Raw genomic sequence first — 13,999 nt, forward strand, 5'->3', positions numbered from 1 at the left:
GTGTGTGTGCTAGCGGAAGGGAGCGTGTGTGTGTGCTAGCGGAAGGGAGCGTGTGTGTGTGTGCTAGCGGAAGGGAGCGTGTGTGTGTGTGTGTGTGCGCTAGCGGAAGGGAGCGTGTGTGTGTTTGTGTGTGTGCTAGCGGAAGGGAGCGTGTGTGTGTGCTAGCGGAAGGGAGCGTGTGTGTGTGTGTGTGCTAGCGGAAGGGAGCGTGTGTGTGTGTGTGTGTGTGCTAGCGGAAGGGAGCGTGTGTGTGTGTGTGCTAGCGGAAGGGAGCGTGTGTGTGTGTGTGTGCTAGCGGAAGGGAGCGTGTGTGTGTGTGTGTGTGTGTGTGTGTGCTAGCGGAAGGGAGCGTGTGTGTGTGTGTGTGCTAGCGGAAGGGAGCGTGTGTGTGTGTGCTAGCGGAAGGGAGCGTGTGTGTGTGTGTGCTCTAGCGGAAGGGAGCGTGTGTGTGTGTGTGTGTGCTCTAGCGGAAGGGAGCGTGTGTGTGTGTGTGTGTGTGTGTGCTAGCGGAAGGGAGCGTGTGTGTGTGTGCTAGCGGAAGGGAGCGTGTGTGTGTGTGCTAGCGGAAGGGAGCGTGTGTGTGTGTGTGCTAGCGGAAGGGAGCGCGTGTGTGTGTGTGTGTGTGTGTGCTAGCGGAAGGGAGCGCGTGTGTGTGTGTGTGTGTGCTAGCGGAAGGGAGCGCGCGTGTGTGTGTGCTAGCGGAAGGGAGTGTGTGTGTGTGTGCGCTAGCGGAAGGGAGCGTGTGTGTGTGTGTGTGCTAGCGGAAGGGAGTGTGTGTGTGTGTGTGTGTGTGTGTGTGTGTGTGTGTGCTAGCGGAAGGGAGCGTGTGTGTGTGTGCTAGCGGAAGGGAGCGTGTGTGTGTGTGTGCTAGCGGAAGGGAGCGTGTGTGTGTGTGTGCTAGCGGAAGGGAGCGTGTGTGTGTGTGCTAGCGGAAGGGAGCGTGTGTGTGTGTGCTCGCGGAAGGGAGCGTGTGTGTGTGTGTGCTAGCGGAAGGGAGCGTGTGTGCGTGTGTGCTAGCGGAAGGGAGCGTGTGTGCGTGTGTGTGTGTGTGTGTGTGTGTGTGTGTGTGTGTGTGTGTAGAGCCTGCTGGAATCGGAGCGCGTGTTCACGCGCGCGACCTGATCAGATTACGGCAGGCTGCGTGCGCATGCCAGTCTCTTGTCCTTGAAAGATGAAACGATAGCAATAGGCTCGCTTGGCGACAGCAGGCACGAGACCTAAAAAAAAAGTGTATACAGACATTGAAGCAGCTGCTCTGACTGCAAAAAGAAATTTCGGATATACATCAGAGTAAAAGTTCATCAGAGAACTCCTTTGCTTGAAATGTTTCATGAGATCCCAAAATGGCCTCAAGACGGAGTTTAAACCTCATCCACTCATAGGTTAAAGCTGAAAAAATGTTTTGAAACTGCAGTTTGTATATAGGAATATTTGAAATTGTGTGGCTCTATGACAGACCCAATGCTGATAAACTGCCTGGTTTAGTGAAGTAAATATGAACTTTACTACTTTTACAGAACTGCTGGACAAGAATCATAACATTTCTGTTTTACTTTCCTTACTAGACAGTAACCAGTGATTCATTACAGCCAAAGATTTCAGGTGACATGAAGAAACTTACTTGGTAAGAGCCGTGATTTGTGGGTAGTTCAAGTTCAGACCTCGCAGGGACTCTGAGAGATCCTTGTACGGGCGGTACCGGTGTGGAGTTGGGTCACCGAGAGAGCTCATAAGTAGTTTATCCAAGCCTTTCTCTGCTGAGAGGTCTTTGATCAAGGTTTCAAACTCCCTTGTTTTGGGGTCATTGTCATCTGAACTAGTAGCCCCAGCTTTTCCTTTTTCATCGTTGCTGTTAAATTCTGGCACTGACCGGGCAAGAGTGAAATTTACAACCACTGCATCGCCATTCACCACAGTCACTGTTTTGGTGAGAGGGACATACCTTTTGGAAAAAAGGGGATAAATTAGTAACCCTACCAACAACGCAACATTCTTGAGGAGGAAGGGGCATTTTGAGGTTAGTGATATGTGTTTATATGCATCACCGTAAAAATGTTTGAAGGCATGCTATGAATATGATCTAAAACATCTCATTTGTTTGTGAAAACATTTTATTGATTTTATAACGAAGGTGAAATCAGTGTTCCATATTTTGTGTGCCCAATACACAGCATTGAGAACAGTAATACAACGCTTCATTATTGCAGCAATATTCATTCAAGAGGCAGAGCCATAACATTAGTTGAACCAGGGTTAGCTTCCCTCAAAACCACTCGTATTAAACTTAATTGATATTTATGCATCTAGAACTCCAATCTCAATCTATTGCTGATGGTCTCGCACGATGCAACAGATTACGTTAATTACATCATTGGTGACATTACTTATCACATGACGACTGACTGATTGTTATAACAATCTGCAAAGTATGTCTATTTTACACATCTGTTATCTCGAAGCGTACAGTACCAAAGTCTGTGCCCACCATGATTTGTGGGCTTAAGCACTGAGTGGACGACTGAGTCATAGGTCAAACTCTGCACCCATAATCTAGGATCAGCCTAAATTTGCGGCCAGTAACCTAAGGTGGTGTGGGTATGGAGAGCATGGTGTTCAAAAGGGCCTGGCTAGTGTCTACTCAGTGTGGAACCGTTGAGCAGAGAATCAGCTGAAAGTCAGAATTTGCATCCAAAGTGTGCTAAGCACAACTAAATCCTATGTCAAAGCGCTGTGCAAGGCCGGGAAGAAGATCAGGCTCTGCATAGAAACAGCTGTGAGGCGCAGGGGTGCTAATCAGCTTCAGTGATAATATTGATGTCAATAGGTTTAGAATGTCAGCAGTAATGTAATCAATGCCATCTAGGATATACGAGTACCTGGGCAGTGAATTCGGATAACGTTACTTACCCTGCAAGCATCTGGAATGTAGTGCTTTAGATTGAGATGTTTTGCATACTTCTGCCATCTAGTGTTGGATCCGTATGTGTGCAAGTTTTTTTACTACGAGGACCAGATCGAGTGACTCCTACTGTTGGTGATAACGCACATGGGCATCACTCCATTGTTACACTGTTTTCCCACAGGAGGGTGAGAACGGGGTGCAACATTTAGTGTAGTAAAGATATGCCCATGCATAGCAATAAGGAAACTGCAACGGCCAAAGGTGTCGGGGGAAGAGGGTGGGTGCATGTGAATCTACAGCACTATATGCTACAAACAGATGCATACAGAGTAAGTAACAATCTGTTAGAGTTATGTGTACCTGTAAATACACATGCTTTGCATAGACAGCAGAGTAGTTCTCCCCAAAGCGTTGGCTAATCTGTGGGTGTTGCAGTTGTTTGAAAGAGTGTACGTAGCACTGACTGTCCAACATTAGCTTGTTGGTGTGCTGGAACATCCACACAATAATGTGTTGTGAAGGTGGGTGGTGTTAACCGTATAGCTGCTTTGCAAATGTTAGCCGGTGGGATGTTACATAGGAAAGCAATAGAAGCCACTAATTTACGAGTTGAGTGTGCTCTAGGAGGTGTAGGAAAAGTTTTTTTTTTGCTTTAACGTTACAAGTTTGAATGCACTTACTAGCCATCTGGCAATTCCAGATTTGGATATAGGCTTCCCTTTTTGTGGTGGTGAAAATGCCACGAAAAGTGGTTTTCTTTTCCTAAAAGATTTATTTCTGTCAATGTAGTATATGAGTGCCCTATTAACATCTAATATAAGGAGAGCCCTTTCTGCAGCTGAGTCTGGTTGTGGGAACATATTGGCTGAAGAGGTTGGTAAAGTCATTTCCTGTTCCCTAAAGGCGTTCTGCCAACAGATTAAATGTTGTGCCAGAGTCCAACACCAAATAGTCAGAGATGGGCATGAGAGCTGTAGAGAGTATGCCACCCGATTTTGTAGATAGAACATGGTTGTTATATTGTCCGTCCGGACTAAAACAACCTTGCCAATGAGGTGATGTAGGAACACTTTCAATGCTAGGTGAACAGCTTGAAGATCTAGGTAACTGATGTGGAGTCTCTGGTGCTTGGATCCCAGAGACTCTGTGAGGTCTTGTAAGTGTGCATCCCAGCCTGTGACTGATGCGTCCGTTGTCAGAGTGATGTGGGGAACAGAGTCTAGAAAATGCCACCCCTTTAATAGGATGGTGTTCCACCACTGTAAAAAGTGATGTGTGCGGCTGTTTATCAACACTATATCTTGTAAGTAACCCTGTGACTGAGACCACTGTTGTGTTAATTGACACATATGAATTCGAGCATGGGGAACTATGGCAATACAGGAAACCATAATGCCTAGGAGCTGCATTACTGTTCGCACTGTCAGTTGCTGATTGATTTGAAAATGGGATATAAATGTTTGGATATTTTGAATTCTATGGCAGGACCGTAGGCTCAGATTATGCTTTTCTTTCTCCGCTCTTTATTCTCAACACAAAACACAGCAGCCTCAGAAAAGTTTCCAACAAAAAATGCTTGTACACCAAATACATAGTAAAGCATTTCACATAAAACGCTGTAAAAAGTCTTTGGTAACTACAACTCCCATCACTCCATCGTGGCAAATCACAACATTAGTGTGAGAAGTTGGCCTGATATGTGATGTCCACTATTCTAGTGGGCACCCTGTATCAGTCCAAACAACCCTTATGGTGATGGTTGTAAAGTCAACCTTATAGACCAGCTATCCTAGTGGTAGCATGGACAAATCAATCTTAGGCTAAAACTTCAGAGAGCATGTGAAGCCAGCTCTTTTACCATATGTAACCCTTTGAATACCAAATGAAAAGACACCACACAGGTTATATATAAAATATTAATGTATTTATTACTAACACAACCCCTCTGAACTCTTTATGAGGTCAGAGGCCAAAGCACATAAGTTACTCAATTTTCATACAATAAGTTGCACAAAATACAGTCTTGCCCTAGGGGCGTTGCAAACCATACATTAAAATAGTGGTATAAGAATCACGTCACGAACAGGGAGTAGGCCTAGGGCATCGCGGAGGCTACGCTGAACTAACGATAGTTAGGAAGCAGGAGGCCCACGGGATGCGTGTGCAGTGTCTAAACACACACGCGGGTTCTCATAGGAATACAATGGGAACGTAAAAGTTAGAAACTAGTTGATTTAGGACACTTCCGGATGAACTAGGAGGAAGCTACTGAAAACAAGGACACTTGATAGTCAATACCCACAGGAGCACCGGAGTACTCGCGTTACCTCACCCACAGGAGCCGGGTGCATAGGTGTCAAGTTGTGTCTGGTTTCGTCGCTGAATCCTATGGAGACCTGTGAAAGATGCTGCAGGCGACCAGGAGAGAAGTGTCCGGTTGGATCCAAGGGTGGATCGAGGATGAAGAGTACCTGAAAGCAGAGGGGACAGAGTCTGGGTCACTAGCCAGTGACCAGGAAGGAACCAGGCGATGTCGGGTCCGATCAGGTGAAGATGCGAAGCTGGTCTCTGCAGCCACGTGGACCAGGAGGCATCGGCGATGACCAGGAGCTGGATACGGACTGTCCCACGAAGGATCTCGCTGTCGGCAGTGTCGGCTTCCGGATCGGAGTCAACAGGCCTTGGCAAATGCAACCCACGCAGGAATCGAAGATGGGCTTCTGTTCAGACCAGCAAGGTCTGGGGGGCTTCTCCTTTTCAGGGAAGCAGGAGCAAGCCTGGAGCAACCAGGCAAGCGGTGCAAGTTCAAAGGTTCGTCTTCACAGAGGCCACTAGCCAACTGGCAAGTGACCGGACAGACGTGTCGAGCACAAAAGTACCAGCAGGCCCCACGCGGCACTCAGTGAGTGTGGAGGGCTGTGCGTCGGTGCAAAAGGTCTCGGGGCTGGGGCTTCTCAATCCCCAATGCACAACTTCGAGGGTGCCTCAGAAGCTGCACAAGTAGCAATGAGCAGGTTTTTCAAGATGTCCGGTCCCACGTCTCTCGTCGCCTCCAAGGGTCTCAGCTTCGCTGTGGCTCGGGGTCAAAGAAGTCTGGAAGTCCAGTTCTTGTCAGGCTCTGAGCTCAGGCTCCGGCGGGAGCGTCGACAAAGCAAACCGCAGATCACTTGATGGTGCCTGTTTGCACAGGGTGGTCACTCCTTGACCACAAGGGAGATTCTTCAGTCTTCTAGTTGCAGTAGAATGTCGAAGGTCCAGAGTTTCATTTCAAGTTTCAGTTCAGAATAAATCTAAAGTCTCTAGACTCAGCTCCTACCATTATACTAATCAAAGGGGCTGGATTACCTGCTAGGTCCCTCCTATGGGTGGGACCTGAAAGGGGGTGGTTACACCCCTTTCCCGTTGTCCTGTTTCGCGCCAGGGCTGGGGCTGGAGTGCCCCGGCAACTGGTTTGAACCGGACTATGCATGGGGCACCTTGTGTGCCCCAGGCAGTGTCTCATTTCATTCTGCCCTCCCTGCCTCAATACACTAAGTCGCAACGCTGGGACACATGCTAGTGCCCCAAACCATGGCACAATCGCTACTGCAAATGCATTCATTTATCCAGTGAGTCCTATATGATCCATAGTTAAACTTCTCCAATCCTTTTAGTCAACCATTTTTAAATCCGCATGCAAGGAAATGCTAATTTCCAAATTTTCTTGTATTCATGATGGGCCATCCGAACTTCTGTCAAAAATACGCACCGAAGCACATTTCATCCAAAGCAGTTTATTAACAACCCAATGCATTTCGGGCCTCGGTGGGCCCTTCGTCAGGGGTAACTGCTGTAAAACATTAAACCGCTTCTCGCCGTGTCAAAAAGGAGTTTCCCCTTTTTGACACGGCGAGAAGCGGTTTAATGGCCCGAGGCCCGAAATGTATTGGGTTGTTAATAAACTGCTTTGGATGAAATATGGTTCGGTGCGTATTTTTGACAGAAGAGGTTCGGATGGCCCATCATGAATACAAGAAAATTTGGAAATTAGCATTTCCTTGCATGCGGATTTAAAAATGGTTGACTAAAAGGATTGGAGAAGTTTAACTATGGATCATATAGGACTCACTGGATAAATGAATGCATTTGCAGTAGCGATTGTGCCATGGTTTGGGGCACTAGCATGTGTCCCAGCGTTGCGATTTGAAGTATCACGTGTCACTGGGGCTGGGCACGTTACCACTGAGCACGCTTTTGAAAAGTCTGAAGGAATATAAGGAGCAATTTGACGAAATACATGGTGTGCAACCCTCCCTTATTTGATATTCAATACACTGAGGCCTGTCTGGGGTGGTGCTAGCACCTCCCAAGGCAGGAAAGCTATTGTCCAAGCCAACCTCGCTGGAAGGACTCTTAGCAGCAGGAGGTCAGACTTGTGTCAGCAGCATCCATTTTGTGATGCGGAGGCTCTGGTTAACTTTAACCGGGATTAACAGGAACAACTTGTCTTCTCCCTCTAGAAGGGTGGAATGCTACCCCCATCGCCAGAACTGGCGAGGGGGTAGTATTCCAAAGCGTATGACATCTTACACAACATGTTTTGATAAAGCCAAACCAAAGTTAGCATTCAACCGCGAGGATTATAATGCACTTAAGAGTATATGGTATGGCTATATCATAGAACAGCTATAAGGACATGGTTCCGAAAGCTGCAAACAGGCTCAGCTCATGATAGAGCACCATCTCACATAAAACCAAGCACTCTGCCTTCAGGATTGTTAAGGCCTGCCATAGGAGTGACTTATGGGTGCATATGTGTCTATATATAAGGTTAGATATAGGAATACTATATCTAAGCAAGGGGTGATTACTCGACCTTGCCCCAGCTGAGTGATCAGCCAGTTGTGTCAATTTGGATGGCCAGCCAGGGGTGGCATAATTCATGCTGCAGCCCCTGGTAGGCCTTGGATGCACCTATGCCCTGGGTACCTATGGTACACTACACAGGGGCTCACAAGGTGACCCAACATCCAATTAGTTATGTACCTAAAGTACATGGAGTCCATTTTACAGAGAAAGCAGATAGTTGGCCTGGGATCCTGTTATTCAGGGCCCCAGGCTAAGTCGAAAACCAGCTAAACACTAGGCAAAAAGTTGGGGGTAACCATAGTCAGATATCCATCCTCCTACAATTAGTCCTTCCATTATGTCCATTGACGTTAGATAGGGAGTCCCTCCTCTCTCTTCTCTTTCTTCCCTGCTCACGCAGCCATTTAAGTGTGTTTTCCTTACTCTCCCTGTATTATGTTTAATGCTTGTGGGAGGTAGAATTACATTGTGTTTGGGGGCCAGGGGGCTCTTGTGCTGTTTATTTCTTCAACAGAGCCCTGTTCGAGCCGCGGAAGCGTTCTCTCGCTTCCAACGCGTCTTTTTTTCCCCTCGTTGCAGTGCGGTGCGCAGTCGCCCACTAGAAGGCACTGCTGCGTCTCGTTGATCCTCAGCACGTTTTCCCTCAGAGAGGAGCCGCGCTGAGGAGATTAGTCACGACGGAGCCTTGCCATTGTGCCGCCTCACTGAGCGCCCGGGTTACCTGGTCTGTATAACCCAGTATATATTATTTGAACGCCCCTGTTGGGGTCTGTATTGGGGTTAGACCGCGGTGAACGCCTGCGGGCAGGAATTGCACTCCAGAGTACTAATTTGTGTGGTGGCACGCTGTGAGGTGGGCAGACCTGGTCCCTTGAGGAGGGTTGGCGCACTGTGGGGGTCGAGTGCACCCTATATCTGCCAGTTTCTGGCTCTGAAAGAACATTGCAGTCCTTAGGTCTGCCCATATTTTGATTGACTCCCACGCTGGTTGTTTTCAATATAAACAATGGTTCTGTCGGGTATGAACCTAGTTGCCTTAAATCATGTATGAATCTGAAATATCTTACAACCGGTGCTTCATCATATTTTACATCAAATGAGATTATTTACATAAAATTAATCAGTACATACAAATCCAAACAAGCAAAAAGAAGAGAGGGTCATAAAGGTTTTAATCACCAAGTCAGCTTATTCATAAATCATCTCGTCAGGACCCAATATAAAAGCATAGAAAGAAAATCAATCTTCACATGTTCCTTTACAATAAACAACGCAACAAAAGAAGTGAGTGAATTGTGACAATTTGTGCATAAGTGGTACAAAAATAGGTGATTTATATACAAGTGAGTGAGAATAGGGGGAGAGGGAAAGCAATATAATAATAGGCCAGTTATGTTGAAGTTCAGTAATCATGTAGCCCAGTGTGCCAAATTATTTAGCTTTTGTATCCTGGATTCAGTCCACTGGTCCTATAATCTAGTATCGTCGACGTTTCGACCCTATTGACGCCTAATTTGTGGGTCTGTACGGGTCTTCCTCAGGACAGGAACGTGGGGAAGGGTTTAAGGCAACTAGGTTCATACCCGACAGAACCATTGTTTATATTGAAAATATACTGGCCAGGTTCTGAGGGATACTGGGTTACCCCATAAGAGATTTATATCCCACGCTGGTTGGGCAGTAATTAGAAGACTCTTAGGTCTAGATCCTTTAACCATGGAACAGGACGATTATTTTGAGGATGATTCCCAGTCCTATTTAAATGATGAGGAATTCTATCATGCGGTGGACAGCTCCACTTACCGCTGCGTCACCGAGGTGGTGGGTCCTATGGAAGAGCGCGTTTCAGCGCGCATTGTAGAGGAGTGCGCAAAGATCGCTCAAGTTCAAGGGGGAGCACCAGTAGTCCTCCCAGGCCCCTCAGCGGAGGGTCCCTTTGCCCCGAAGAAGCCCTGCAGGGAGGGGTTTGCCTGAAGGGGCTCAAGGGGTGGATAGGGGCGCCTTTGAGCGTCTGCGTGACGCTTTCTTGGTAAAGGCGACCACCCTCCCCCCTGGGCAGCCCTCGGCCCCTGAACCTTCAGTGGCTTCGGGGACGGCTCGTTCATCTCCGGGTGGGGAATCCCGGACACAGATGAGGATGAGGAGCCAGTGCGCACTTGGCGCCCTTCGAGCTCGACCGCCGAGTTGCCTCGGGACAGCTCAGGCATGCTGGATTCAGGTGAGATCATCCATCCGCGATCCGTGACCTGGGCCCCGGGTGACAAGGTGGCAAAGTTCGTGGCGAGTCGCCTGCGCAAGACTTTGGAGAAAGAGGCTAGGGGGTGTCTGCGTGCGGAGTGCCCGAGGCCCACTTTGGAAGGTAAAGTGGCCCTGACGCCGGAATTAGACGCCAAGATGGCGACCTTCCTGGCGAAGTTCATGAAGGACCCGCGTAAAGGCATTGACCGCTCCTGGCTGTCATGCCAAGATAAATTATTGGACGCGGTCGGGCCTATTACCAAGATCTTGGATATGGCGGAAGAGGCGAAAGTGACAGGGTCCGCCATTTCTCCTGACGTCCTGTCGAACTGGGCGCAAAGGGTGATTATATTTTTAGGAAATGCCAATTGTGCCCTATCGACCGAACACCGGAGATCCCTTCGAATTAAGCTTGACCCGAAATTGGGAGACCTGGCCTCTTCGGAGGCAGGGAGGGGCAGTAGCCCAAGGGGGCCTTTTTGGGGAACCCTTTATAAAGGAGTTGGGAACATTTGTATCAACCTTTACTTCCCTGGATAAGGCCCAATCCAGTATTAAAAGGGTTTTCCAACAGCGTTTCTCCAAAGGGGCCAGTCGTAGTAGGGGCCGCACGACCGGCCGTGGCGGTCAGAATGCCAACAATAGAGGGCAAGGCTCCGGGCGAGGCCAGTATAACACCTCAGTCAATTTCAACAATTTCTACCCCACAAGAAGGCAACGCTTCGGGGGTCGAGGATATAGGAAGAACTCTGGACCTAACAACTCGAACGGTGAGTGTTATGGTGAGTGTTATCCCTGCCGATCAGGTACAAATTGGCGGTCGACTAGCGACCTTTCAGAGATAATGGGCAGAGCTTACGGCGGACGCGTGGGTATTGCAAACCGTCCGCGGGTTCCATATAGAGTTTTACGACCAGTCCAAGCAGGTAGATACCCCACGTCCTATAGTCTTCTCAGTGTCAGATGCGCAGTTGATGGACAACGAGGTCTCGGAGCTCCTTCGCAAAGGGGCCGTTCGTCAATCAACTCGTCATCCCTCAGGTTTCCTCAGCAATCTGTTTTTGGTGGACAAAACTGATGGAGGCAGGCGGCCGGTAATCAATCTCAAGGAATTCAACGGGTGGTTGGTTTATCTGCATTTCAAGATGGAGGGGATACACCTCCTCCGGGATGTCCTCCTTCCGCGAGATTGGATGGTGCGGTTGGACCTCAAGGACGCTTACCTTGTGGTTCCCATTCATCCCCCTCATCGCCGTTTCCTGCAGTTTGTCTGGAGGGATCGGGTGTTCGAATTCACCGCCCTTCCGTTCGAACTTTCCTCAGCCCCGTGGTGTTTCACGAAAGTGTTGCAGCCCGTGGTGGAAGGGTATAGGGATGATTGTCTATTTGGACGACATCCTGCTGATGGCGCCATGCCCCGAAAAATTAATTTCTCAACTTCAGCAGACAGTTGCCCTGTTGCAGGGGCTGGGATTTGTCATCAACGGAGACAAATCAGTCCTCGGGCCTTGCCAGAGGATGGTATTCTTGAGGTTTATCAAAGACTCTGTCGAGGCATCTCTGTCTTCCGTCGCGGAAGATGTCCAAGATCCGACATGTCTTGCGACAGACAATTGCAAGGTCCCAGACATCCTTACGGCAGATTGCCAGGGTGGTGGGGCTCCTGTCGTCTTCTATCCAGGCAATCTTCCCGGCGCCCCTGCATTACAGGACGCTTCAACGCCTCAAGGCACATCATCTTCGGAGGGGCATGTCCTACGACCAGATGGTTCCTCTCTCGGAGGAGGTGAAGGAAGAAATGTCATGGTGGCTGACTCAATGGAAGCCTGGAACAGTCAGGCGATCTTCGGGTCAGTCCCAGCTCTGGTTATTGAGTCAGACGCCAGCAGGTCCAGTCGGGGGGCGTGCTGCAGAGATTTCTCCACAGGCGGCACCTGGTCGTCAGAAGAACAGAAGTTGCACATCAACTGTTTGGAGCTTCTGGCGGGTTCTTTCGCAGTACGCTGCTGGACCAGAGATTCAGCAAGGTCGTGTGTACTGTTGAAGATGGACAACGTCTCAGCTGTGCAATACGTAAATCATCTGGGAGGTCCACGGTCCCGTGCTCTGGCAAATTTAGCGAAAGAGTTCTGGGATTACTGTCTGGACCATCATGTATCCGTAACGGCAGAATACTTACCGGGCCAGGCCAATCAGGTAGCAGACTGGCACTCCAGGCACCAGTCAGTGGATGTTGGACGTTCGGGTTTTTCAGTGGCTGAACGATCGGTGGGGCCCTTTCTCAGTAGACCTGTTTGCGACTCGCTTAGACCATCAGCTTCTGAGGTTCTTCAGTTGGAGGCCGGATCCTCTAGCGGAAGCCACAGATGCATTCCTCCAGGATTGGAGTCGGGAGAGACCCTTTGCGTTCCCCCCCTTTTCGATGGTGGTGCGGACGTCGGCCCAGGTTCGCCGACAGAAGGTGGAGCTGGTGACGATGCTCTGGAGATACCAAGTTTGGTTTCCAGTTCTTCCGGAACTTTCTTGGGATTCTCCAATCCTACTCCCCCGGTTTCCTCACCTACTACTCAATCCGGATCGGGAGCCGCATCATCTCATCGTTCAGGGTTCTCTCCACCTCATGGCATGGAGGCTTTCCCGAGACGCTGGTCGCTCCCGGGCCTTTCGAGATCGACTGAAGGACTTTTGTCAAAGGCCTGGGCAAACAGTACGGCAAAGCGATACAAATCCGCTTGGACTAAGAGGGTGCGTTGGTGTCTCCGACGGGACTTGGATACCGTGGTCGCGGGAATCGTTCCCATCCTGAATTTTTGGGCGGAGCTGGCCATGGATGGTTTGCGTACCGAACAATTAACGCTGTGCGTTCAGCGATTTCAGCGGCCCATCATCCGGTAAAAGGGGCACCGGTTGGGGAACACCCTTTTGTGTGCAGACTTTTACGAGGGATCCTGTTGTCGTTACCCCCGGAACCTCGCTATTCGATCCTTTGGGACGTCAATGTGGTTTTGAACCTTTTTCTATCTTGGCAGCCTAATAGGTACCTGCCCTTGAAGGAACTCTCGGCCAAGTTGGCTATGCTTTTATGTTTGGTATCTTGTCGAAGAGTGTCAGATGTGCGTGCTTTGGAGATCTCAACACAAGTTTTTTCCCCGGACGGAGTTACTTTTACAGCGGGGCGTCGCACAAAATCTGCATCAAGAACAATTTTGTATCCGGCTTTTGTGGATGTTCCGAAATTGTGTGTTGTTCAATGCCTGAAAGCTTATGAAGATATGACTTTAGATATTCGTCCTCCGGGCGAACAACAATTGTTAATTGCCTTACGAAAACCACACAATACAGTCTCTTCCCCCACCATAGCCAGGTGGGTGCGCTGGGTCATGCAAGAGGCAGGTATAGATACCAAGCGTTTTGGAGCTCACTCTGCCAGGGGGGCCATGGCCTCTAAGGCTTTCTCTGTAGGAGCTCGTTTAGAGGATTTGATGCGGGCCGCAGACTGGTCCTCGGATTCCACGTTTAAGAGGTTTTACTTTAAACCGGTGGTGGATATTGCTCATTTGGTGGTGAGTAAGCTTTGAACTAACATAACGGTAAGTTTCAATTCTATTAAGGACACAGAGGCGAGGATTATCCCACCCAGGACGTCTTCGAGTGATATCCCACCCGTATGTCAGTAAGTAATCAGATTTTGAACTGTTCTATGTTCAGTGCTAAATAAAGTCGTTGCATAAATTATGGTTGTAAGTGTGTAATTTATTTCTTTACAACGCTTACGCTGTCGTGTTTTTCTGCCAGGAAATGACGGTGCCAAGCAGGACCAATAAGATGTGAGCGTAATTCGCGCGAAGAAAGAAGGAAGAGAGAGAAGGGACTCCCTATCTAATGTCAATGGACATAATGGAAGGACTAATGTTGTGATTTGCCACGATGGAGTGATGGGAGTTGGTTACCGAAGACTTTTTACAACGTTTTATGTGAAATGCTTTACTATGTATTTGGTGTACAAGCATT

The 13,999-nt window shown here is 48.8% G+C and overlaps 1 protein-coding gene across 1 annotated transcript in view; it reads right to left on the reverse strand.

Annotated features, from left to right (window-relative positions):
* CPD (carboxypeptidase D) overlaps window positions 1–13,999 on the reverse strand; it is a 626,198-nt gene that overhangs the window by 191,395 nt on the left and 420,804 nt on the right. Inside the window, exon 12 of the mRNA XM_078680013.1 lies at window positions 1,622–1,942. Coding sequence (XP_078536139.1) covers window positions 1,622–1,942 — 321 coding nt within the window. The remainder of the gene's footprint in view (window positions 1–1,621; window positions 1,943–13,999) is intronic.

The sequence above is a fragment of the Lissotriton helveticus genome, chromosome 3_1 (genome assembly GCF_964261635.1).
Source record: "Lissotriton helveticus chromosome 3_1, aLisHel1.1, whole genome shotgun sequence".
NCBI classification, from domain to species: domain Eukaryota; kingdom Metazoa; phylum Chordata; class Amphibia; order Caudata; family Salamandridae; genus Lissotriton; species Lissotriton helveticus.